This window comes from Acanthisitta chloris, unplaced genomic scaffold (genome assembly GCF_000695815.1).
Source record: "Acanthisitta chloris isolate BGI_N310 unplaced genomic scaffold, ASM69581v1 scaffold8868, whole genome shotgun sequence".
NCBI classification, from domain to species: domain Eukaryota; kingdom Metazoa; phylum Chordata; class Aves; order Passeriformes; family Acanthisittidae; genus Acanthisitta; species Acanthisitta chloris.
The window spans coordinates 2,636-26,672 of record NW_008687556.1 but is presented as its reverse complement, the minus strand read 5'-3'; the positions used below and the strand labels follow the sequence as shown (position 1 = coordinate 26,672).

The 24,037-nt window shown below is 46.9% G+C and overlaps 1 protein-coding gene across 1 annotated transcript; it reads right to left on the bottom strand.

Annotated features, from left to right (window-relative positions):
• Nucleotides 1–120: 120 nt before the first annotated feature.
• Nucleotides 121–22,634, bottom strand: FLI1 (Fli-1 proto-oncogene, ETS transcription factor; the record flags this gene model as incomplete). The annotated part of the gene is made up of 5 exons (XM_009080652.1): nucleotides 121–895; nucleotides 1,856–1,903; nucleotides 3,438–3,500; nucleotides 4,848–4,910; nucleotides 22,566–22,634. Coding segments are annotated over 5 exons (773 nt in total), but the record flags the coding sequence as incomplete, so codon positions are not given.
• Nucleotides 22,635–24,037: the final 1,403 nt, after the last annotated feature.

The window sequence follows — 24,037 nt, the reverse complement described above, 5'->3', positions numbered from 1 at the left end:
CCCTACGACCCACAGTTGGATCTATGTCTTGTCAAAAGCCTTTGAATCCTTAACAATTTCATCCAAAAGCTCATAATCATTCCATGAACAATCTTCAGCATCACTTCCTACAGGGGACACAAGCATTAAAACCCAAAGAAATGCAGAGTACTGGCCCACAGAAGCCTCCATCCCTCAGTTCAAGACACAAGAGGCAAAGTTACAAAAGTCATAGGTTTGGTCCAGAAATAACCAATATCCAGTTTTAATTCTTCCCTAGAAAGGCCACAATGATCCATTAAGGGTCCCCCCATACCCCATAAAAATCCCAGAAGTAAAGAAGAAGTCCAACCAGACTGGTAAAGGCCACTTGAGGATAAAAGCATCTAGTAATAGCTGCCCAAGTGTGGTGTGACGTGGGCGTTGGGGTGGCGAGGGACGTTGGGGTTTGGATAAATGTTTCCTGCAGGGGAGGTCCAATAAGGTGAGGCTGCTCCAAAGAAACTGGATGATGTGACAGGCATAGAAGAAGGGTGTGGCGGTACAAAGTTCACCTTCTGCTGGTGGGCATGGTAGGATGGCATGTAGGAGAGATCCGACGGGTACTTGTACATGGATGACTCGGTGGGATGAGGCTGAAGGGCCTGGGCAATGCCATGAAAGTCAAATTTGTAGGCATACCTCTTGCCATGCACTTTGGTCATAATGTTCTTGTCGTAGTAGTATCGCAGGGCTCGGCTCAGCTTGTCATAATTCATGTTGGGCTTGCTCTTGCGTTCGCCCCAGCGCCGAGCCACCTCGTCAGGGTCCGTCATCTTGAACTCCCCATTGGTCCCTTCCCACGTGATGCAGCTGGCGTTGGAACTGTCCGACAGCAACTCCAGGAGGAACTGCCACAGCTGGATCTGCCCACTCCCTGCGAGGCACAGCCAGAGAGGAAAGGAAATGACATGGGGTTTCCTGCTCAGGGGCAAAGACAAAGGCAGGAAACAGAAGGACTATCTCGATCTTGACTGGGAACTGCTCCTTCAAGCCTTAGAAAGTCCTGACGTAGGAACGGATAAACTGTTCCCAGCAAACACGTTAGTCAACCCTTTGTTCTGTTCGTGGCTCTGAGGTCAGATTAGATTTCATAATGGTCTCCTTTGGCCTTAAGATCTAGGGCTATTCATCAACAGAGCTTTGCCCGAGCACACTGTGCTGCTGCAAAGCTTCTCACTGACCAGTTAACACAGTATGTATCAGGTCTCGTTTGCTCACTGTTTACCATGGATATTGTTTTGGATACCACCAGTTTTCTTTCCAGTTAGTGAGCTGAGTTACATGAGATGATTTGATAAGACTCCTGGTTTTATTCAGTGATACTAATGATTAAGAGCCTTATGAGGATGTTTCCTTACACAATGTGTACAAATTTTCATAGTTCAAGCACAATTTACTCCAGATCTTATTCCCCAAAATAATGGGAATGTTTTCTGCAGGTGACATGCTAGGGACAGTTATTACAGAGCAACTTTCAGAGGTGTTTGTGCTTTCATTCATTCAATCCACAGCAGACAGTGAGAAATGAACCTGTACTGCGAATCTGAGAGATCAGCACATAAATACCCGATAAAAATCTTCTTATGGAATGCTGGGCTTGGGTAAGGATATTCAGGATGGTGATTTGGCCCTGACAAAGTTGATGTTGCACCACTTTTTCTCCCTTTTCTGTAAGGAGTTTTGCAACATCACTTGTGAGAGCAGAACTGCTCAGATCAGTGGCTCTCACAGCCCAAAGCAGAGCACAGCAGCCACTCATCCAGTGCAGGCTGGAGCAGCAGGTTACAAGGAAAATTGACTCAAATGGGGCTTTGAAAGGTAAAGGTGAACTCACCTGGGTTGGCCAGACGGCTGCTGGTGGGCCCCAGGATTTGGTAGGGATCTACAAAAAACACCCAACAAGCATATCTTAAAAAATGGTTCATCCAAAAGAAACAACAGGTCATTATTGCTTATTCTAGAAACCACTTCAAGCTTCCATTCTCTTTCTTTTGTCTTACTGCACCTTCTCCTAGGGCCTGGAATAGATCTGATGTGCCCCTTAATTCTTTCCTAGTAATTATTTATGGACTGAATTTATATCTGAATCTGTATCTGAAGGGGCTCCAGGGAAGCTGCAGAGGGTTAGGAACTGCAGGGACAGGACAAGGAGGAATGGGGAGAAATTGGAAGAGGGAAATTTAGATTAGCTATTAGGAAGGAGTTTTTCCCTGTGAGGGTGGTGAGACACTGTCCCAGGTTGCCCAGGGAGGCTGTGGCTGCCCCAACCCTGGCAGTGTTCACAGCCAGGTTGGCTAAAGCCTTGAGCAACCTGCTCTGGTGGGAGGTGTCCCTGCCCAGGGCAGGGGGTTGGGGCTGGATGATCTCTAATCTCCATTCCAACCCCTAAAATTCTATGATTCCATGTCTCCAAAGTGGCACAGCCTTTCTGGCCCTGGTTTCACACTTGCCTGCTTTCATAGTCTGTAATCTCTTTGGACATACCTGCACTGATGTGGCAACTAGAAAAGATGAAACATGGAACAAAGAAGTGTGGGATAGGAGAAAGTAACAAATCAGAAGCAAATATATTTCCCCTAATAAAAAGAGCTGGGCAGCAGATGAGATTCTCAGATTTGCTTGTTAGCAGCTGAGCTCACTGCCCTCTGAGGTCAATGAAATACTCACCCACCTCTCCCTTCTGAAGCAAACAGAGCACTAGACAAATGAGAGTACCAGGAGTTTGTCACTGGCTCCACTGAGACTGAGTGTTTCTTGCAAGCCCCACAAAGCATTTATTAGGAATGAATTCCTTCCCTTTTTGTGGGGCCTCCTCAGCCCTAATCTCTACACTTCTCCTTTGCCTCTCTCTGGTTGTGGTGATTTGGATCTATAGCATTTGCTCGTGAATTGAATCGATGCCAAAAGAACCAACCCTTGGAAAAAAAAGAAGGGGGATAGAAAGCAGCTGTGCAAAGCAGAGAAGGTGGGATTTAGCCTTTCAAAGGGCCCTTGGGAAAGCAGCAGGAAACACCACTGTTCTTATTTGGTTTTCTTTGAGGCTGGGGAAGCCCTGGGGATTCTGTTTGGAGATACTTCCACTGACCACAGCTGGGGCAGAGGTGAGGAGGTGACACACAGCCCTGTAGCCCTGACTGCCACACAGCATGTTGAGATGCTCCAGGGCAGATGCAGCCACTGCAAGGTGCCACACATGACCCTGATGACTCAAGGATGTTCCTCCTGAATGGGGAAGGACAGTGCAGCAGAACAGAAATGCTTAGGAACAGTTGCTGGCAACACTTGGTCACAGTTGAGTCATTATCCCGAGACTTCCCTGTCAGGCTGTGCCTGCCTGGCCTGTGCCCAGTCCTGGCACATAAAACCACCCAAGCTGGCACAAATCTACTCAGAGCAGAGGCAAAATCAGCACTCACCTGGCTGTGGCCGCTGCTGTTCTGTTGTCTTGTTCACATTTTGTGTCCCTGCAACAGGAGGACCTGGAGAGACACAGAAACAGCCAATGTGACCCAGGACACAAGAGGAGGATTGGGCAGAGAAAAGGCAAGTACAAGATACATCAAACAGGAATAATAGTGACTGGGAAGGAAAGATTTCTAAGCCTAAGAGCTGATGGATTTGAAATTGCACTATTAAAATTCAGAGATTTCACTTCACTGTAAAATGCAGATGAGGCAAGGAAAATATTATCTAGATATTAATCTTCTATGTATGCAGCAGGGATGAGGAAAATATGATATAGACATTGTTTAATTTTCTAAACCTGCAGATGAGACAAGGAAAATCTTCTGTAGATGCTTTACTAATTTTCTGTCATTGCAAGTTAACTTCCATTCAAGTTTATAACTTCCATTCATGCCTAGTTTAACTTCCATTCATGTTTTTAACAGAAAATTGGATTTTTTAAAAACCATATAAATCCTGACCTTCTTCCACACTGGATTTTGTTTCAATACTTTTTGCAAATGCAAATTCTTTTTTTTTTCAGGCAAAAAAGAATTGGGATTTATCCAACATTTTGTTGAGGATATCATAGTCATTTCTAAAATCACTTCAACATTGAGATCTGTTCCTCCTCTTTATATCATTTCATGACAGAAAACTGTAACTCAAAAAATAATCTTGACATTTAGAGTATGCATAGCTTGGAAAGCTGCAAAGCAGAGGAAGCATAACCTCCCAACCAGGTTCTGCCACATTTTTTTACACCCAATAGTATCTTGCTGGGAGCAGATTGCCCATCCTGCACAGCTGCACAGGGTTAAGCCCAGCAGTAGAAGCAGGGGAGATGGGGCTCAGGGTCAGATGGATATATCAGCTAGAACAGAGCTTTTAGGGACAGGCAACTGATGAGGGATGTCACCCAGACTCAGGGACACCCAGTAAGAACAAGATGTGTGAGTAGAACTCATGCAGAATGGCCCTATCTGCCTGCTGGACTTTGCCTAGAATCTTCCTTTCTGAAAGGTGGTAAGAAACTCTTAGCATCTGCCCAAGCTTTTTCTCCCTGTTCCTAAAAACATCACCCCAGCCTGCAGGTAGGTGGTTAACACAGAGCCTGTTTGTCCAGAGGATTTGCTCCTGGCCCCTTCATTAAGTCCTGCAAGTTATAGAGGTTTGGGCTGTCATCTTCAATATACACAATTCAGTAATAAAAATATTGCTGTTGGTTTCTATTTCTTTCCATAACATAATTCCAGCTCTTATCTCACTGACTATCCCCAAATCTTCCACCCTTCAATGCTCCTCACCCAAGCCCATCCTCTCCCACGGTCTCATTTTCATCTTCCATTGCACAGTTTATGATTCCCACTGGGACAACTTACTTTTGGAGAGGCCAGAATTCATATTATTGCCCCATCCTGTTCTGACTGCATCATAGGAGGGATCTAATGACAAAAGACAACAGGCACAGAGGGGTTGAAATCAACTCTTCCTAGAGAAAAACTTGCAAGAATCTGACTTTGTATCATGGTCTCAACTGGCTTGGTATTATCTAGGTCTTTTTTATTCCTCTCCCACATCCTCTGTGCTCTCCTGGGCCCCTCACAAAGGCAACAGGGTGTAAATAGGGGTGTAAATGCAGCAGTTGGGACTGTTAGGGCAATTTTTTGAGCCTGACATGTTCTGATCATAGAATCCAGTCACTGCACTCAATGAAATTGGTCTGTCCAAAAGGAGACCCCTTTTCTCTTACCCCAAGATCCACAAGACCATGGAGATAAAAGGAGGTTGAGATGAGCCCAGTTACTACTTCCTGGACAATAAATGGGGATATTAAACCCAGGGAGGCCAAGGACTTGAGGAGGTTGTTTTAAGGAGAGGAAAAAGGGGGAAAAGCTTCTCAAGTGACATTCCAACTGCCCCAGTGCCCATGGCACTGGAGTGAGCAGTGCCTGGAACCCTGAGGGGCTGCCCAGTCCGGCAGGGCTGCTCTGCTCCCTGTGGATACATCCCAGGCACTTGCACATTCCTCCCGGCGCTGGGAAAGCCGCTGCAGCTTTGAAATTACAGCCTTCGAGTTATTGGCATGGAAAGGAAAACATAGAGGGACAGCAGAGGGGAGGGGAGGGCAGGGAGGGGGAGAGAAAAGAGGAGGAGGGAAGAGAGGGGAGTGGGGGGAAAACAGAGCTCATGTAATCTGCCCGGTTTTATTTTTATTTTACTTATTTGTTTTTTTCCTTTTTTACAGAAACCACAAACCCCACTGCAAATAGATCAGACTGAAAAACAAACCACTACGGTTTCAGCACGGTACAAAGAGTGGGATGGGACAGCTCTGGAAGAAGGAGGGGACAGTCCCAGCCACACTGGCCCAGGAGGGAGATCTGTCCCAGCAGAGAGCTTTGTTCTAGAAGAGAGCTCTGTCCCAGACTGGAGCTCTGTCCCAGAAGAGAGCCCTGTTCCAGATGGGAGCTCTGCCCCAGATGGGAGCTCTGCCCCAGGAGACAGCCCTGCCCCAGAAAAAAAACTCTCTCCTGAAAAGGATAGCCTGTCCCCAGAAGGGAGATCTGTTCCAGATGGGAGATCTCTCCCAGATGGGAGATCTGTCCCAGGAGGGAGATCTGCCCAAGAAAAAAGCTCTGCCCCAGAAAAAAGCTCTCTCCTGAAAGGGACAGCCTGTCCCCAGAAGGGAGATCTGTTCCAGAAGGGAGATCTGTCCCAGGAGGGAGATCTGCCCAAGAAAAAAGCTCTGCCCCAGAAAAAAGCTCTCTCCTGAAAGGGACAGCCTGTCCCCAGAAGGGAGATCTGTTCCAGAAGGGAGATCTGTCCCAGGAGGGAGATCTGCCCAAGAAAAAAGCTCTGCCCCAGAAAAAAGCTCTCTCCTGAAAGGGACAGCCTGTTCTGTCCCAGACTGGAGCTCTGTCCCAGGAGGGAGATCTGTCCCAGAAGGCAGCCCTGCTCCAGAAGAAAGATCTCTCCTGAAAGGGACAGTCTGTCCCTTCTGCTGTGTCTCAGGCAGGCAACTCTGTCCCAGAAGGAAGTTCTGTCCCTGCTCCCATGTCTGGGCTAGGAGCAGCAAGGTTGGACACTGGCTTGCAGCCTGGTCCTGCCAGGGGACTTTATCCCCCAAGCTAAGTCCTCAGCAGTTGTCCTAGCTGTAAATGAGATGCTGTTTGCCTGGGTGGCATTTTCCTTGCTGGAAAACCATCATGCAAATCCTGACTTCATCTGACTGAGCCACAGCTCTATCAGTGACTGAAATCAGGAGAGTGGAGTCGAGGTCTGAAGCAACCACTGCCTTTTCCCATGTCCTTTCTTGCAGCCAGGCTCTGACTTTCAGTTGTCCCCTGGGATATCCCTCTGAAGGATTACAACTAGAGCTATTAGAGCAATGTTTTGGGAAATACTTTGAAAAAAACACCGAGTTCTGCATTGTGAAAGGCAAAACCTTCAGCAATTTCCACCCATGGAGATGCTAATGTAGATTTGGGTTAGTTCAATCAATAGATAGTTTTGCCCTATTGTAATGTTGATGGAAATGTCTCATGGTGATCCTGGCAAAAACAAAGGTGCCAACAGAAAAATTCTTTTCAAAGTGGGGGAAACTTTCCTTTGCCAAAAGTAGCAAAACTCATGAGAATTTTCAATCTCCTCTGATTCTTTCAGGTCAGATCATTGGCCCAAGTGAATCAACTGCTACAAAGGGGTTGGTGGATTCAGAGGCATCAGTGGGTTTGAGTAAACAAACAGGTCATCATCTGGAGAGCTGATCCTCCTCCTCCAGATGGAGAAACTTTGTCCCAGAGGAGGAGTTTGCTTTGCTCACAGTGTCCCAGAAAGAAGGATTTAACTAACAAATGACACTATCACAGTCAGTTGTGCTGACCCTATGGATCCCTATGGCTCTTTGGGCTGTGCAGGATCAAGGTTTGGTTTTCCAGGTAAGTTTGGCTAAGGCTGGTTAAAATTATCTTTCAGAACCTCTCTGAATGTGTTTCCTTGTAGCCTGAAGCTTTAGGATGTAAAATGTCAGTTTGGAAGGACAGTGTGAATGTGTCTAAGCTCAGGTTGACGGAGATAAGTCCCTTTGCCTTAGTTTTGCCAATATAGTATGGATTATGGATTAAAGTGTGGGCATAGATAGAGGGAAACTTTGCCTTGGTTCATCCCATATAGAATGGATTATGGAGTTAAGTGTGGGCATATATAGGAGAAACCTTTGCTTCATTTTCCCTCTATAGTATGGATTATGGAGTAAAGTGCAGACAAATATAGGGGGAACCTTGTGTTGTAGGATGAGACTTAGCTCTGAGCATGACTTTGCCACAGTAAGAAGGATAAAATATGATAGTCAGCAATGTAGACACTGCTTCTGAAACAATGTGTGCACTGTAAATTTCCAACTCCTTCTCTCCCTCTCAGAAGAAAGAAAAGTCTAAATCCACTAAGCTATTTTGATTTTGTTTTCACAGAGATCTGTGCAACGTGCAAGAGCCACCCCAGCCCTCCTTGGCTTCCAGGCCCAGACCTAAAGCTGAATGTGTTTAAAGCAAACTGGAAAAGGCAGAGCCAGGGAACCTATCCAGAGCCTTGGGTTCCTGCAAAAACAATCTCATTCCCAGGACCTGACGCCCAGTGGCTCAAAGAGCTCCCACAGAACTCCAGCCAGACAGGCAGGGACAGGGAGAGTCTTATCTGTCATGAAACCCACTTGGATTTTACACCAAAACTTGCCACGCGATGGAAATTCAATTAAAAGGCTTGGCCTGAGGTTCTCTCCTGGTGTAAATCAGCAAAGAGCTACAGTGAAGTAGTCAGGGGCAAATTTATCCCAGCAAAGGATCAGGTCCCCATGTCTGGTTCAGACTTAAAAGGCTCTGTGGAACAACAGTCCTGTGACAAATGTGTGTTCAATACAAAATGGAATTAAAGAGCAGAAAATAAATCAGAGATGCTTTCAAGAAATGTCATTCTGCAGCTGTCTGGTTTCTGTCCAGCCATTCCCCAGCATGAATGCATACTCTATTATGGGCAAGGTAAAGGATATTAATAATGCTTTGCACTTTCACAGCACCTTTCAACTAAGGATCTCACAGCTTTGCAAACATTCACACTCACAGCTCGCCTGGGAAGGAGGTTAAATATCATTTTATTTATTTGCATGTATAAATGCACTTTCCTCAGGATTTAGCTGCCTTTTCCAGATGAACTGCCTTTCCCAGAAATCAGGCTGTGTGGAGCAGGCTGCAGCACTGAGCTCTGGGCCCTTTCTAGCCTTGGTCTATGCTTTCTCAACCCAAATCTTCCTTGGCTTCTACCTCTCCACCCTCTGTGCCATTTGGAAGTTCTCATCCTCTGCTGAGCTACTCCTCTTTCAAATCCTAATGATTCCTCTGGAATTAGGTGTAAATCAGAAGTAATATAGTAGTGAAATAGCCTGCCAGGCTCTGCAGAAGGCTGAGAAGAGGCTTAGAACATGGCAAAATCAGCACCAACAAGCCTAGGCATTGGGCAAGTTATTGTGTAAAGTTCAAAAGATGAGTTCAATCACCCAAAGCTCTGCAGTTTCTTCTTGTCAGAGCTCCTGGTGCAACAAAGGAAGGACTTGATGGGGGCAAGAAACTGAGGAGTGTGGCCCAGGGATCCTGTGGGATGTGAGGAGGAAGAGAAGGGCTGCTGAGAATGGGGGGTGTGAGGAGGAGAAGGGCTCCAAGGAGATTTGGCAGCTGGAGGATGGAAAGTAGCTTGCCCTAAGTCATGGAGACAGAGCCAAGAAGGGAGACAAAGGGAAAGCAGAACCAGGTGTCCTAGGGGCATCCTAGGGGATCCAGACTTGTGTGGGTTGTGAGGAGGAGAAGGGCTGCTCAGTGTGGGATGTGATGAGGAGGAGAAGAGCTGCTCAGTGTGGGATGTGAGGAGAAGAGCTGCTGAGACTCTGGGATGTGTGGAGGAGGAGAAGGGCTGCTGAGGCTCTGGGGTGTGAGGAGGAGGAGAAGGGTTGCTCAGTGTGGGATGTGAGGAGGAGGAGAAGGGCTGCTGAGGCTCTGGGGTGTGAGGAGGAGGAGAAGGGCTGCTCAGTGTGGATTTAAAGAGAAGGGCTGCTGAGGCTGGGGGTGTGAGAAGGAGAAGGGTTGCTCAGTGTGGGATGTGTGGAGGAGGAGAAGAGCTGCTGAGGCTCTGGGTTGTGAGGAGGAGGAGAAGGGCTGCTCAGTGTGGATGTGAAGAGGAAGAGAAAAGCTGCTGAGGCTGGGGGTGTGAGGAGGAGAAGGGCTGCTCAGTGTGGATGTGAGGAGGAGAAGAGCTGCTGAGGCTCTGGTGTGTGAGGAGGAGAAGGGTTGCTCAGCATGGATTTAAGGAAGGGCAGGGCTGCTGAGGCTGGGGGTGTGAGGAGAAGGGTTGCTCAGTGTGGGATTTGAGGAGGAGGAGAAGGGCTGCACACTGTGCTGTGTGGTTCAGGAGCTATAGCACTGCAGACAGGAAGGTATAGCAGCTCCAGCATCCCAGCAGCTCACCTTTCCAGCCCCCATCTCACAGCTGGAGTGCTCCTCACTTCTTCCCAGACCTCTGGGTTGTATTTCATCTAAAGAGGAGAAGGGTTGCTCAGTGTGGGATTTGAGGAGGAGGAGAAGGGCTGCACACTGTGCTGTGTGGTTCAGGAGCTATAGCACTGCAGACAGGAAGGTATAGCAGCTCCAGCATCCCAGCAGCTCACCTTTCCAGCCCCCATCTCACAGCTGGAGTGCTCCTCACTTCTTCCCAGACCTCTGGGTTGTATTTCATCTAAACAGACTGCTAGACTCAGATATTGCAGGGGGCAGATGCACAGACAAGCCCAGACTCCCTTCCCTAGGAAACCAGCCTTCAAACCCCCAAGTGGATTTCCACACCACATCCCAAATCCCCAGCACTGCTTTCAGCTTGAATGCAGTCCAGTGAGCAAGGCATTAGGGACTCTGTGTTTAAGATATGATGTATTAGAGAGCAAACCCTGTCTGATAAGCTTGAAAAAGTTCTGAAACATGAAAAAAACACCCCAGTGTTTCATAAATCTGAGAGCTTGGGACAGAGGGGAGAAGCAAGGGGGAGATTTCAGCTGAACAATAGGCTCATAGTCCCTGTGCTTCCTGAGCTGCTGGGAAGTGCTGACAGCCCCTTCATCCTGCTCTCTCTGTAGGAGCTTTTTCAGTCAAACCAGATTCAGGCACTATTTTGTGCTACCAGCCTTGATAAGGCTTTCCAGGAGAACAACCAGCATTGGGATGGGAATAGCCTCATTTTTCAGGCCTTTTTGTTCCAAGATGATACTGAGTCATTTATGGACTAAATGCTTTATGGGCACTATAGAGGAATCTTATTTGGAATGCTGTCCTTGCTGGCATAGTGCCCTTAACTGCAAGGAGGGCTGGGAAGGAATACCATGGCATATGGATCATGTTCATGGTATCACTGGCAGCAGCAGCAGCTCTTTTCCAGCCAGGCACTGTTTGCTTTGGGAACTGCTGGGGTCACTGTCAAGGTGCAGAGTGAGGGGTCTGAATATCAAGGATTTCTTCCTGCAGTCAGCTTTTGGGGATGTCTGGAGAAACAAACAGGCAGCAAACTTGGGGAGGATCTAGATTCCCCAGGATGGAAAATGCTAAGCAATAGAGAGAGCCCAAGAATGACTCTCTGCCTGCTGGAGCTGATAGCTCCAAAGAGATTTGGCAGCTGGAGGATGGAAAGTAGCTTGTCCTAAGTCATGGAGACAAGACCCAAGAAGGGAGACAAGGGGAAATCAGAACCAGGTGTCCTAGGAGAGTCCTAGGGATGTTCTAGAGGATCCAGACTTGTGATGAATCTAAGTGCTCACTTAGGGTTTATTTTGTGGCAGCTACTTTATAGGGAGAGAGGGAAAGGAAGACATAGGACCTCACTGCTTTTCCTCCCTGAGTGAGATGCATGGAGAATCCAATGGATCTCCTGGCCCACTTCAAATTTGCAGCTTTCTCTTTCCCCTTCTCCTTCACTGAAGTTTGTGAGGCTAAGTCCTGCCTGGAAATACAGTGCCTGTGCTCCCAGTCCAAATAAGACAGGTTATTCCAGAGCAGTTACTCCTGCATCTCTGGTTTGGGCCACAGGATTCTCCATGCAGAGCACACACTCTGCAATGAGTCCTGCTTCAGGAGGAAGAAAGGATTCTGGATTGGTGGCTGGAATTTAAATTAGCTTCTCTAAATGGGGAAAGCAGCCCCAGGTGTCCTGGGGGATCCAAACTTGTGATTAATCTAAGTGCTCACTTGGGATCTATTTCACAGCAACCACTTTCCAGGGTGAGAGGGAAAGGCAGGCACAGGACCTCCCCAGGTGAGGTTGTGTGTGATGGCATTCTTCTGGCACCTTGGAAAAGTCCCAGTGTACAAAACCCACTCCTGCTGCAACCCAAACATGGCAGGAAGGTCTGCCAAGTGCTGTGTGTCCAGCCCTCACACCCTGTCCACCTCCTGCAGATCACACTGAGGAGGTGGAGCTGTGTTTGAAGCCAGTTGGAGAGAAGAAGCCTAGACTGTGGGTTTCTGGAGGGGCAAGGAAGCCAAAAACACCTCCAGTTCCTCCTAGAAACATCAGATGGATTGTTGGCAATGATGACAGCAAACATAAAAGCTGTGGAGCCTGTAAGGCTCCTCCCAGGCCCTCTCTGGCTCCATGGACATGCACTAACTGCTCCAGGTGGTGCCAAACTCAGTGTCAGCAGTGAGAGAGCTGCAGAGACACAGTTCTCGTTAGCACAAAGCTGGGAAGGCTCTGGGCTGTCAGTTGGCTGTAGGAGAGCTGACAGTGTGGGGCAGGGATGGTGGGACAGGACCAGGAGCAGAGCAGGGCATGAGGAGTCCTCCAGCCTTTCCCAATGGCCACACAAGGTGGTTCATGCAAGTCTGACAATTTCCCAGCAGGTTTAGCCCAGGTACAAGTGACATGTGTGTCATAACTGCACTCTGAGGCCTCAAAATCTCATGTCATCACTTATTTTGCAATGAATTACTTTTCAATATACTGTTCCTGCTAATTACAGCAATTACTTAGCAGGTGTCCACTGTCCTGCTGCAGGTCCCAGTGCTCCTGGGACTGTTCTCCTGGTTATGTGAGACTTTCCAGTGCCTTCAAGCACCAAACTCATCTGTTTCTCCTTCAAGACACAGTGTCCTGCTCCTTGTGCTAAAGAATCACCACTATAGGGATCATTGGTGGAATTAAGTAGTTCTAAGTCTCTCCACTAAGAGGAAACAATTGAGTGCAGAATAATTTCAATATAACTTCTATTCTATGTTATGAAATTTTAAAAAAAGTATTATCAAAACATCTTTGGAATCCTTTACATCCATCTGGTTATAATCCTTTTCCAGCCTAAATAGTGCTGTGATTCTCTGATCTCTACATTGCTCTTAACCTGTTTTACAGAGACAAAGTCCAGGCTTGGAACAACATTGGGTTTGGATCTGAAGTCAACTCAAACCAAGTGAGAACTGGATTTACATGAGAAATCTGCTGCAGAACATGGATGTGAAGAACAGGTTTAACTTGGGGAGTGTCTGAAAGTAGCTGAGAGCCCAGTTATGCATTCATAACCTCCAGAACCCGAAGGAATGACCTGAAGTTGTGTCAGGGGAGGGTTAGGTTGGATATTAGGCAAAGGTCCTTCCCCCAGAGGTGTTTGGGCACTGAACAGCTCCCCAGGGCAGTGGGCACAGCCCCAAGGCTGACAGAGCTCCAGGAGTGTTTGGCCAATGCTCTCAGGCACAGGGTGCATTGTTGGGGTGTCCTGGGCAGGCAGGAATTGGACTGATTATCCTTGTGTGTCCCTTCCAGCTCTGATTATTCTCTTATTTTGTCACCTCTATGGATCAGAGCAATCAAACATTGCCAATTTAACTTCTATACTAGATCCAGTGATGGATGAAAGTCCTGTGGCTGAAGCCCAATTATTTCCAGTGTTAGACAGGATCTGGAGCTTAACTCAGTGTAGGAATAGAACTAGGATTGAGGATTCCCATCCCTGGAAGGCCAGGCTGGATGGAACTCTGAGCAACCTGGGCTAGTGGAAGGTGTCCCTGCCCAGGGCAGGGGATGGATGAGATGAGCTTTAAGATCCTTCCAACCCCAACCATTGTGTGATCGTGTGATTCTTTGATTTCCAAAGGGAATTCTCTCAGCTGGCACAGGCAGGGGCATGCTTAGGGCAGGCCCTGCTGCAGCAGTGACTCCAGCCTGGCCCTGTGCCCCTCTCCCTCATCAGACTTGGGGTGCAGGAAGGCATGAAGGAGCTCCTACACACTACAGCTTAGAGCCTGGAGCTCTTCTGCCCCACTCAGAGGAAAGCTCTGGCCTCCCAAACTCAGAGTCACTCCCTGTTTGCTTTGAGCCTTCGGCGACAGCCCCCAGTTGTGCATGTGGCTAGAAAAACATCCCAGAGCCATGCAGAGCTGGAACTTCCTGATCCATGGCTGAGCTACCCCGTGCAATGCTCACAAAGGCACATTATGAAGAAAAGGAGGAAGTAATGAGATGATTTTTTTTTCCCTCTTGTTGTTGCTTTTTTTTAATATCAGCAGCAGAAATCCCAATGCACAGTGCACAAAGACTGGAGGATGTGTCCTAAGAATCCCTCTCTGAGCCAGGCTGGAAAAGCAGAGGTTTTCCAGCCAACATTCATGTTACTGAGCTACTCAGGGCTGCAGCCACAAGCAGCAAAACACACACACTTGCATATCCTGAAGGATGTGTTTCTTCTGAGCATCCTTTGCACATGTAGAGAATCAGCTTGACCAATCAATAGGATCAATCCAAACACAGAAAGTGCAGAAAAGTGCCAGCAACACTATGCATGTCTTACCCCCACACAGAGGGTAAAAGCAAACCATGAACGTGCTTGGAGTTTGCTCTTGTTGAAAAACACACAAATGCAGAAGTCAAAACCCCCAAACCTCATATTCATGGAGCAAAAAGCCAGACACAGGAGAGAAAAGGGAAGACACACATGCTCAGACATTGCATTTTTACAGCGTTTGCCTATTTAACTCCTTATCAAGCAACAAATTTACTCCTGTCTTAGCAAACAGCCCAAGCACTTCTAAGAGCTTTTGCCAGGAGGGATTACACCCCAGCAAAGGTGTGACCCTCCCCAACATGTGCAATAACATTGCTTGCAGTGCACCCCAGGCTAAAAAATAATAGCCCTTTTGCTGGGAGAAAAGGAAGGATAATGGTTACTTAGAAAGTGCTCCAGACAAGCTGTCAGGTTGAATTCAGAGAACTGGAGTCTACTCTGGGACAGCTCTGGCTCGGGGTGATCCCTTGTGAGTTGGGTTTCCTGCCTGCTACAGCTTCAAGACAACGATTCTTTGTTTCCAGTTTTGCTGGTGAAAAAACACACGCCTGCCTCCGAAGAGGGTCAGGGAGAAAGCAGACAAAACACTAACTCTGGAATTTCAAAGGAAAACAATTAAAAAAATAGAAAGTCCCAAAAAGCAAAATCCAAGGGCTGGAGCTACTGTCTCTCCTGGAATCGTAAATCCCTGCCTTGGCCACACACTTGTAATAAAAGAAGCACTAAAAAAGCCTCTCCTTTTTTTTCTTTTTTTTTTTTTTTTCTTCTTTTCTGCTGCAGAGCTAAAAATGGGAGATTTCATCACCAGGCACACAAGTATCATCAACAAATGGTTTGGTGAGTACAGACAATTAGGAGGGAATAAAAGCTACAACTGCTGTTTCTCTGAGGCTAAAGCTGGAGAGTTTGTAACCTCTGCTGTGCCAAGGGGCTGGACTGACCCACTCAGAGGAGACTTTCCTGCAACTGGTCAATATTTTTCACATGACAATCTTTTAGCCCTGAAAAAAAAAATGGCCTTTTCAGGAGAAGAATTTTATGCAGGAATTTGAGAGGGTTTTCCTGTGGGAACTGTACTTCTGCAATCTCTGCCTGCAGGCTCTGCCCCTCTCTGCACTCCCCCAAATGTTTGAACCTGTCACCCCAAAGTGTCACTGAGTTTGACAAGGAGGAGAGATGAGTTTTGAGCAGTTCCTACCAATTGAAAGGAAAGTACTGGGGAAAGAGGAATGAGCTGCAGCTCTGATGGTGAGAAAAGCAGCTGCATGAGCCCTTAGTTTGTGAGGTACCAGAGAATTGGTAGGAGAGAGTTATTATGGATGCTCCAACATCAGGAAACTCTTCCTTAAGGGCTCACAATGAATATGGGTACAAACCCACAGGAGTTTCAGATCTCACTGATTTATTTATCTTCCTAAATTTGCCAACAACCCAATGAAACATCCAAACAAACCATCTGCCCAAACATCCTCATTGTTCACACAACCACTTCTGTAATGCAAACAGAAACATGGGATAGCCACAGATGTAATCCTTCCAATTCATCTCCTCCATCCATATTCATGGACTCACACATTAATTTCTTCCCTCTTTGAAAATGCAGGTACCACATCCATTTTTTCCTGTGCTCTGCTTGAATTTGGGTTGGATTTGTGAGACTTTGGTTACTGCTGGTTTACCACTGTTCTCAGCTGACTCTAGGAGACTCAGGGATGACTTTATTGCTCTCCACAACTACCTGACAGGAGGTTGTGGCAAAGTGGGGTTTGAACACATTAATTTCTTCCCTCTTTGAAAATGCAGGTACCACATCCATTTTTTCCTGTGCTCTGCTTGAATTTGGGTTGGATTTGTGAGACTTTGGTTACTGCTGGTTTACCACTGTTCTCAGCTGACTCTAGGAGACTCAGGGATGACTTTATTGCTCTCCACAACTACCTGACAGGAGGTTGTGGCAAAGTGGGGTTTGACCTCTTCTCCCAGGTAACAGTGACAGGAGGAAATGACATGACCTCAAGTTGTGCCAAGGGAGGTTCAGGTTGGACATCAGAAGGAATTTCTTCATGGAAAGGGTTGTTAAATATTGGAATGGACTACCCAGGGAGGTGGTGGAGTCACCATCCCTCGAGGTGTTCAAGAAAAAACTGGACATGGCACTTAGTGCTCTGATCTAGTTTACAACGTGGTGATCAGTCAGTTGGAGTCAGACAGTTGGAGTCAATGATCTTGGAGCTCTTTTCCAGCCTAAATGATTCTGTGATTCTACTGCCTTGGTGTATGCAGAGGGCAGCCCTGGAGGACAGAGCCATGCTGAATCCAGCTTTTTACCCAAGATCATACATAACCTGTAACCTGGAGATCACTAAATTCTCCCTTGTGGGTGCAGCCCTTATCAGCTGAGCCTTCCTCCAGCCCTCTGTGCCACCTCACTGCACAAAAAGCCACTTCACTCTGTACCAGCACCTATTAAACAGCACCACACACCCCCCACTAGCCACTCCTCCAGCCTCTTTGCACACACATAACTTCACACACCAACATGCCATGATTCTGCCTGGCTGGGAACCACCAGCACTATCCTGCTTGGGTTCCCATAGGATCATAGAATTATCAAGGTTGGAGGAGACCTCAAAGATCATTGAGTCCAACCATTAACCTGTCACTGCTGGAACCCCTAAACCCTAAACCAGATCCTCCAGTGCCACATCCAGATACCTCTTAAACACCTCCAGGGATGGTGACTCCATCACCTCCCTGGGCAATATCCCAGTGCCTGAACACCCTCACAGGGAAACATTTCTCCTAACATCTAATCTGAACCTCCCCTGCCATTCCCTCTAGTCCTCAAGGAGCCAGTCCTTGTCCTAGTCCTAGTTCTCAAGGACTAGAGGGAACCTCCTGCCCAGGGTTTCAGTTTATACACTAAACACAGGAATTAGGCAGACCCTGACACACTAAGAAGCAAGCACAGACTCTAAAAATGTGCTGGAGTGAGGCCAGAACACTCACAGCCACACAGGACACAGCCCTTTGGCCTCCTCGACGTTGCTGTATGTGAATATACTTTCCATTTCCCTATGGAAACCTACTTAAATGACACCATTCTGCAGGCAAGCAATTTCACATGTCCCTGGGCTCAGGCAGATAATGTGCTCTCAGATTCTTGTCCTGTGGCTCCAGTACCTACAGTAGGTCAGTTATAGCTCCAAGAGGCATAGAAAATGAAGCAGACCATCTCTGCAGTGAGGTGCTGGGAGTGGGACACAAATCTTTCCATTCAGCACTGAGAGAAACCTCATTTCATTTGCCAGAAAATTGCTCTCTAGCCAAAAAAATCCTGGTGATTTTCATTAGAGCAATTTCTTTCTCAAAGGCAGCTGAAGACAATTTGTCCCAATGACGCTAAGTCCTTTCCTTCGGAGTGTTTATGAGGCTAAGAGAAGAAGCTCAGGCAATAAGAATCCTTTGAGCACAACAAGGTTTCTACCTGGCTGATCTGAGAGCAAACCTGAGATGCTTTGAGCCCCACAAACCTGAGATGCTTTGAGCCCCACAAACCTGAGATGCTTTGAGCTCCACAAACCTGAGATGCTTTGAGCCCCACAAACCTGAGATGCTTTGAGCTCCACAAACCTGAGATGCTTTGAGCCCCACAAACCTGAGATGCTTTGAGCTCCACAAACCTGAGATGCTTTGAGCCCCACAAACCTGAGATGCTTTGAGCTCCACAAGCCTGAGATGCTTTGACCTCCACAAACCTGAGATGCTTTCAGCCCCGCAAACATGAGATGCTTTGAGCTCCACAAACCTGAGATGCTTTGAGCCCCACAAACCTGAGATGCTTTGAGCTCCACAAGCCTGAGATGCTTTGACCTCCACAAACCTGAGATGCTTTCAGCCCCACAAACATGAGATGCTTTGTGCCCCAACTGTGTAAGTCTGCAGTGTCTGCTAGGAAAGCAGTTTAATTGTCCTAAGTGATGCTCAGGCAATAAGAATCCCTTGAGCACTACAAGGGTTCTATCTGGCTGAGATACTTTGTACCCCACAAACCTGAGATGCTTTGTCCCCCACAAACCTGAGATGCTTTAAGCCCCACAAACCTGAGCTCCTTTGTGCCCCAGCTTTGTAAGTTTGCAGTACCTGCTAAGAAAGCAGTTTAACTGCCCAAATAGAAGAGAAGAGCAGGCAATAAGAGTCCTTTGAGCACTACAAGGGTTCTACCTGGCTGAGATGCTCTGTGCCCCACAAACCTGAGATGTTTTGTGCCCCAGCTGTGTCAGTCTGCAGTACCTGCCAGGAAAGCAGTTTAAGTGCCCCAAGGCAGTGCTGCAGGTCCTGTTGGCAGAGCTGGCACTGCAGTGAGAAGTGAGAGGGCAGAAAATAGAAGGGAAAAAGGGAGTAAAGTCTGCAGCTGCAACCAGCCAAGGCAGTTCTGTCTGCAGAGCCAGGGCATGAAACCCAGTCCTGTGACAGCAGCACTGCCCCTGCCAGCGTGGGACATGGGCCAAGCAGTGCCCTGTGCTCCTGTGACACCATCCCTGCTCTGTCTGGAACAGCTCTGGGAGGGAGCAGAGCCATATGATGCATCTGGAACATCTGCATCTGTCTGTGTTGCAGCTGGAGCTTTTTTATATTTTTTTTTTTTTGCCATGGAAGTTCTTTTTTTAGAGTGTGTGGATGGAATATGTTGTGCAAAGCAGAGTGTGAGTGTATGTAAAGAGATGTGGCTCTCCCTGGCATCTGCAGGTTATTTGCATTAGTGATGTGATCTTAGAGAGTGTGCAAGAAAAATTACAGGAGGAGTGAAGAAAATGTTTGGGTTTTTTCTCTCTCTGAGATGTTTGGGACTGTTTCATCACCTGCTTTTGAATCCTCAAGGGAAGGTGGTTAGAAAAATGTGTCTGTTTTTATTCACAGACAGAGAGAGGAGAGATATTTACAGGATTAGTAGATTCAAGATGTACTGATAAGAAAAATGTTTCATCTTTTGAGAACTTAGAAAAAAATCTTGATTTTTTTAACCTGAAGTTCCTTTCCCAATAGAATATCATCATCTTGATTTGAGCCCATTTAAAGGCTTAAAATGAAGCAAGGAAAATCATGTTGCCTAATGGACTAGGCCAAAGCTGAGGAATTCCAAGTCCATTTTTATGTGCATCATGAGTTTCTTCTGTGATATTGACTGAGACACTTCACTCTGCTCCCCAAATCCTCATCTGTCAGCCTGACATGTTCTCCTGCCTCTTATCCTGACATCTAATCTCACCAAGAATATTTGGAACATGAATCAGTTAGAGTAGGTTGAAATGAGTTGGTTTATCCTACAGCAACATTCCCCATTGAAGGAACGATGAGGAAATTTATGCACTATAGGAAGAAATGGGAGAAGACTAGATAGGATTTCATCATTTCTATGAAGCTCTTCATTTTTATTGGAGTGTCCCATGGGTGTGCTCAGTCCTTTATTGACACATGATGAAAGTACCATGTGAAGCTGAGAACACCACACTGACAGCAACCAACCCAACCCTCTGCCAGAGGCACTAAAGAGACACACAGGAGGGCAGTAAAAATCGAGGTGGAGGAACACATTTCCCCTCAAATTTCTTTCAGCCTGAGTGACTCCAGGCCCAAGTCACAGAGATAAAGGGTTTAAAAACCCAGAGGAGTTCAAGTTTAAACAGAACATTTCTCTTTAATAAAAAAAAAAATTATCAGTTTTCTTTCCTTTATTTTTAGCAAACACCTGGCCCAAGGCAGAAAGAGCAGAGGTTTGGATGTGTGTGTGTGTGTGTGTGTGTGTGTGTGTGTGTGTGTGTGTGTTTATGGGGAAATTGTGGAGGGACACGTGTGTTTCTCTGTTTTATTCACACAGGAACAAGCTTAGCCCTTAGTAAAGTTAGAACCATAGAATCATAGAAACAACTGGGTTGGAAAAAACCTCCAAGACCATCAAGTCCAACCCTACTGTGGTCACTAGACCATGGCACTAAGTGCCACATCCAGTCTCAGCTTGAAAACCTCCAGGGATGGGGAATCCACCACCTCCCTGGGCAGCACATTCCAATGCCTGAGCACTCTCTCTGTAAAAAATCTCTTCCTAATATCCAGCCTAACCCTCCCCTGGCAGAGCTTGAGTCTGTGCCCTCTTGTCCTGCTGCTGGTTGCCTGGGAGAAGAGACCAACCCCCACCTGACTCCAACCTCCTGTCAGGGAGTTGTAGAGGGTGATAAGGTCTCCCCTGAGCCTCCTCTTCTCCAGGCTGAACCCCCCCAGCTCCCTCAGCCTCTCCTCATGCCACTTGTGCTCCAGTCCCTTCACCAACCTCATTGCTCTTCTCTGGATCTGCTCCAGCACCTCAATGTCCCTCCTGAGCTGAGGGGCCCATGATGACCAGATGATTAACTAGATGACTGTAAGAGTCAGTCACAGCAAAGCCTGAAGGGTTTGTCTCTGCAATGCTCCATGTTTTTCAAGCAGTGCCTGTGTCAGAAGAGAGAACAGTGTGCCAGGGAACACACAGCTCAAGTGGCTATTTGTATGCTGGACAAAAGCAGCTGCTGGAAAAACCAGCAGTGCTCGCGTGTCCAGGGCTCAAGACAGATGTTGGAGATGAGATGCAGCATGGTGCAAGCAGAAAGGGCTGGCTCTGAGAGCAGCTAGTCAAGGAGGCAGCCAGACACTCCAGGCAGGAGCTTGTTAAATGTGGGATCTGTTTGCTGCAGCCTCTCAGTGCAAAGGGAGGTTTTGTCTCTCCAGCTGCTTCCATAAAAGCCTTTCTGCCTTTCCCCACTGTTCTTTGAAATGCAAACTGGGGCTAATCCGTGTAGCCACAGTCCCCTGCAAAGCAGGGAGGTGTTTATGTATCAGGGGAGGAAACTGGGCACAGGAACAGAGAGGTCCTAGGTGGGTTATCTCACATGGCACACAGGAGATTTCACACTTCTCCAGGAGCTTTTCCAATGGAGGAGCTGAACACAGTGCAGTGAACAAACCCAATGTTCCTGCAGTTGTGCAAGGGGAAGTGAAGACCAAACTCAAGGCTCCTAGTCCTACACACTGAGTTAGAGAGCACAGGAACAGAATTTTCCTCTTTATCAACCTATTTGGCATCTATCAATTCAACTGAGACTTATTGTCTTAGGTAGACAACAGATGTACATCATCACCTGTGTCCTTGCCCATGGCAGGGGGTTAGAACTAGATGGTCTTTAAGGTCTCTTCCAACCCAAACCATTCCATGATTCTACGCTCACATCCATCACACAAACTCTCATAACTTTATCATGCCTGAGAATCCAGTTTTTCATTAAAAATAAGAAACAGGATTAAAACTGGAGCTGCAAAGGAAGCACCTGACTGAAGGATACACAACTCAAAAGGCTGAAGGAGCCTCAAGTGTATTATTTTTTCAAAGTCTGAGGTTTCTAAGCTGTAGCTACATGATCAGAATTTCTAATGGAAAAAAATTGGGGTTATTTGAAAAAGAAAATCAAAATGTTCCAAAATAGAAGTGTCAAAAAGATATAGTTTCTCTTCCTTTCTGGTTGAAACCAGCTGAGAGCTTCATGGAATGGTTTGGAATACCTGGGTGGCCTTTGGTCAGTAAATGGAATTTATTGTGAAGATTTTAGCCTTTCAGCTATAGAATCATAGAAACAACTAGGTTGGAAAAGACCTCCAAGATCATCAAGTCCAACCCTACCGTGGTTACTAGACCATGGCACTAAGTGCCACATCCAGTCTCAGCTTGAAAACCTCCAGGGATGGGGAATCCACCACCTCCCCTTGCAGCACATTCCAATGCCTGAGCACTCTCTCTGTAAAAAATCTCTTCCTAATATCCAATCTAAACCTCCCCTGGCAGAGCTTGAGTCTGTGCCCTATGAACTCACTTGGAGAGAAACAGTATCTCAATCCTTGCTGTGTATCTGAGATTTCAAACTGTTTCACATCCAGAACAGAAAATACACCATCAGTTCATCAGCCCAGTGATACACAAGTGTGACAATGACAGAGAGACATTTTATGCCCCAGTGTTGGCTGGACAAGCAGAGATGTGATTTCCAGCCTAGCTGAGGCTGCAGAGTGTAAATGATTCATTCTCAACCATGCTGTGCAGGCAGAGCAGAGCAGCATAATGCCATGCCAAGGATATTATATAAAAGGTCTAGTTTGAACCCAATCAAAACCATCAGGAGAGCACAGGAAGGACATTTCTAAGCAAAACACTGACCTTCTTTGGTGGCGAGACGTGAGGAAGCTTCTGTGTGGGATGGAGTATTGTAGACCAGCAGTGAGCTATCTGTGATGGAAAGAAAAGGAGTTATTGCCATTTGAATGTGCTCTGCCACAGGGAACAATGCAGGCAGGTAGGAAATACTGTTACTGGGATCTATAGACCTCATTTTTCAGCCAGTTAGGCATAGATTGCCTATGAAATCCTTCTAAAGGCTTGGTAGCTGCACATCACACATGTGCTGCTGCTTCTCCACTCGTCTCCTTCTCTGAGCACCTTGATGGTTCTTGTTGAGAGTTATCTAAAAGGGTGAGTTTGTACAGTACATTATCTATCCCAAAAATTCCTATGGCACAGATTGTGTTAGAAGAGAAGGAAGAAGCTTTTCTCTCTCTGGCTGTGACAGAGAAATGTCCTGTTTGAGGAACACACAGTAGAAGTTCCATGAATTGCAGTGTCAGGACCTGACCATTTTTAGAGTGTCACATGCTTGGGTTGGGGCCAGCAGCAGTAGCACTAATCTCACTGGTATTCCAGCATCTCCCATGCTTTGGGGAACTGGAAAGCAGCTTTTTTGGTTCAGAGTGGCCTTTCCATCCAGCCCCACTTGACACACAACTATTCAAGAGCAGCACAAAAAAGAACCCATGGGAAGAGACTGTTTTGCACAGTCTGTGGTGGAAATGTTCCTTTCTAAGCATTTGGTTCTCCTGGAAACTCTTCAGGAAAGGGAGGAAGAGCCCCTGGGAGCTCCAAAGCCACCATGTAATACACATTTCACGGGTGTCTAGCTGTATGTGTTTACATAATCTCCAAGTCTCACCTTTCCTACAGCTCTTTGCAAAGGTTCCTGCTACATGAGGCAGTGACATCCCTAGCACGGGAGATGTAGGAACTTTGTAGGGACTGGTGGTGTGAGCTAGAGCAGGCACCAATCCTACCATGAAAAGAGTTTTTACAGACCCTTTCTGCTCTTCAGATCTACCCAACCCTCTGTCCAGTGACATTCTGTCCCATGGAAGGTGCTTGGCCCTAAGCAGCACACACACAGCAGTACAGATTCCACACATGCTGTGCTGCCCCTCAACATTCCCAGACCCTTTGGCAGGGCTAGGAATACCTCTTCTGCAGGTACTATAGTACTAACTGATTAGTTACTTGTGACTAAGCCATGCAGCCTCCACATTCCTCTAATCCACATGATCCCAAAGAGCACTGACCTCACTTGCCCCTCAGTAGTATTCACAGTGTGTCTCGTTTTCCTGTGAGAGCTGAGGATTAGCTGCCAGAAGTAAGAGCCATTGCAGGTGCTGGATGGTGTTGGCTCTCTGTTCCTATGGATTTCTTTCCTTTCCCAAGTGCAAACAAAGCCAAAGTCGTGCACAAGCCAGAGGAAGAAGGTGTTGGAAAACAAAGCTCATGGGGAGAGGAGGATGGATGCTACCAGATGCTGCAAAACAGGGGATGTT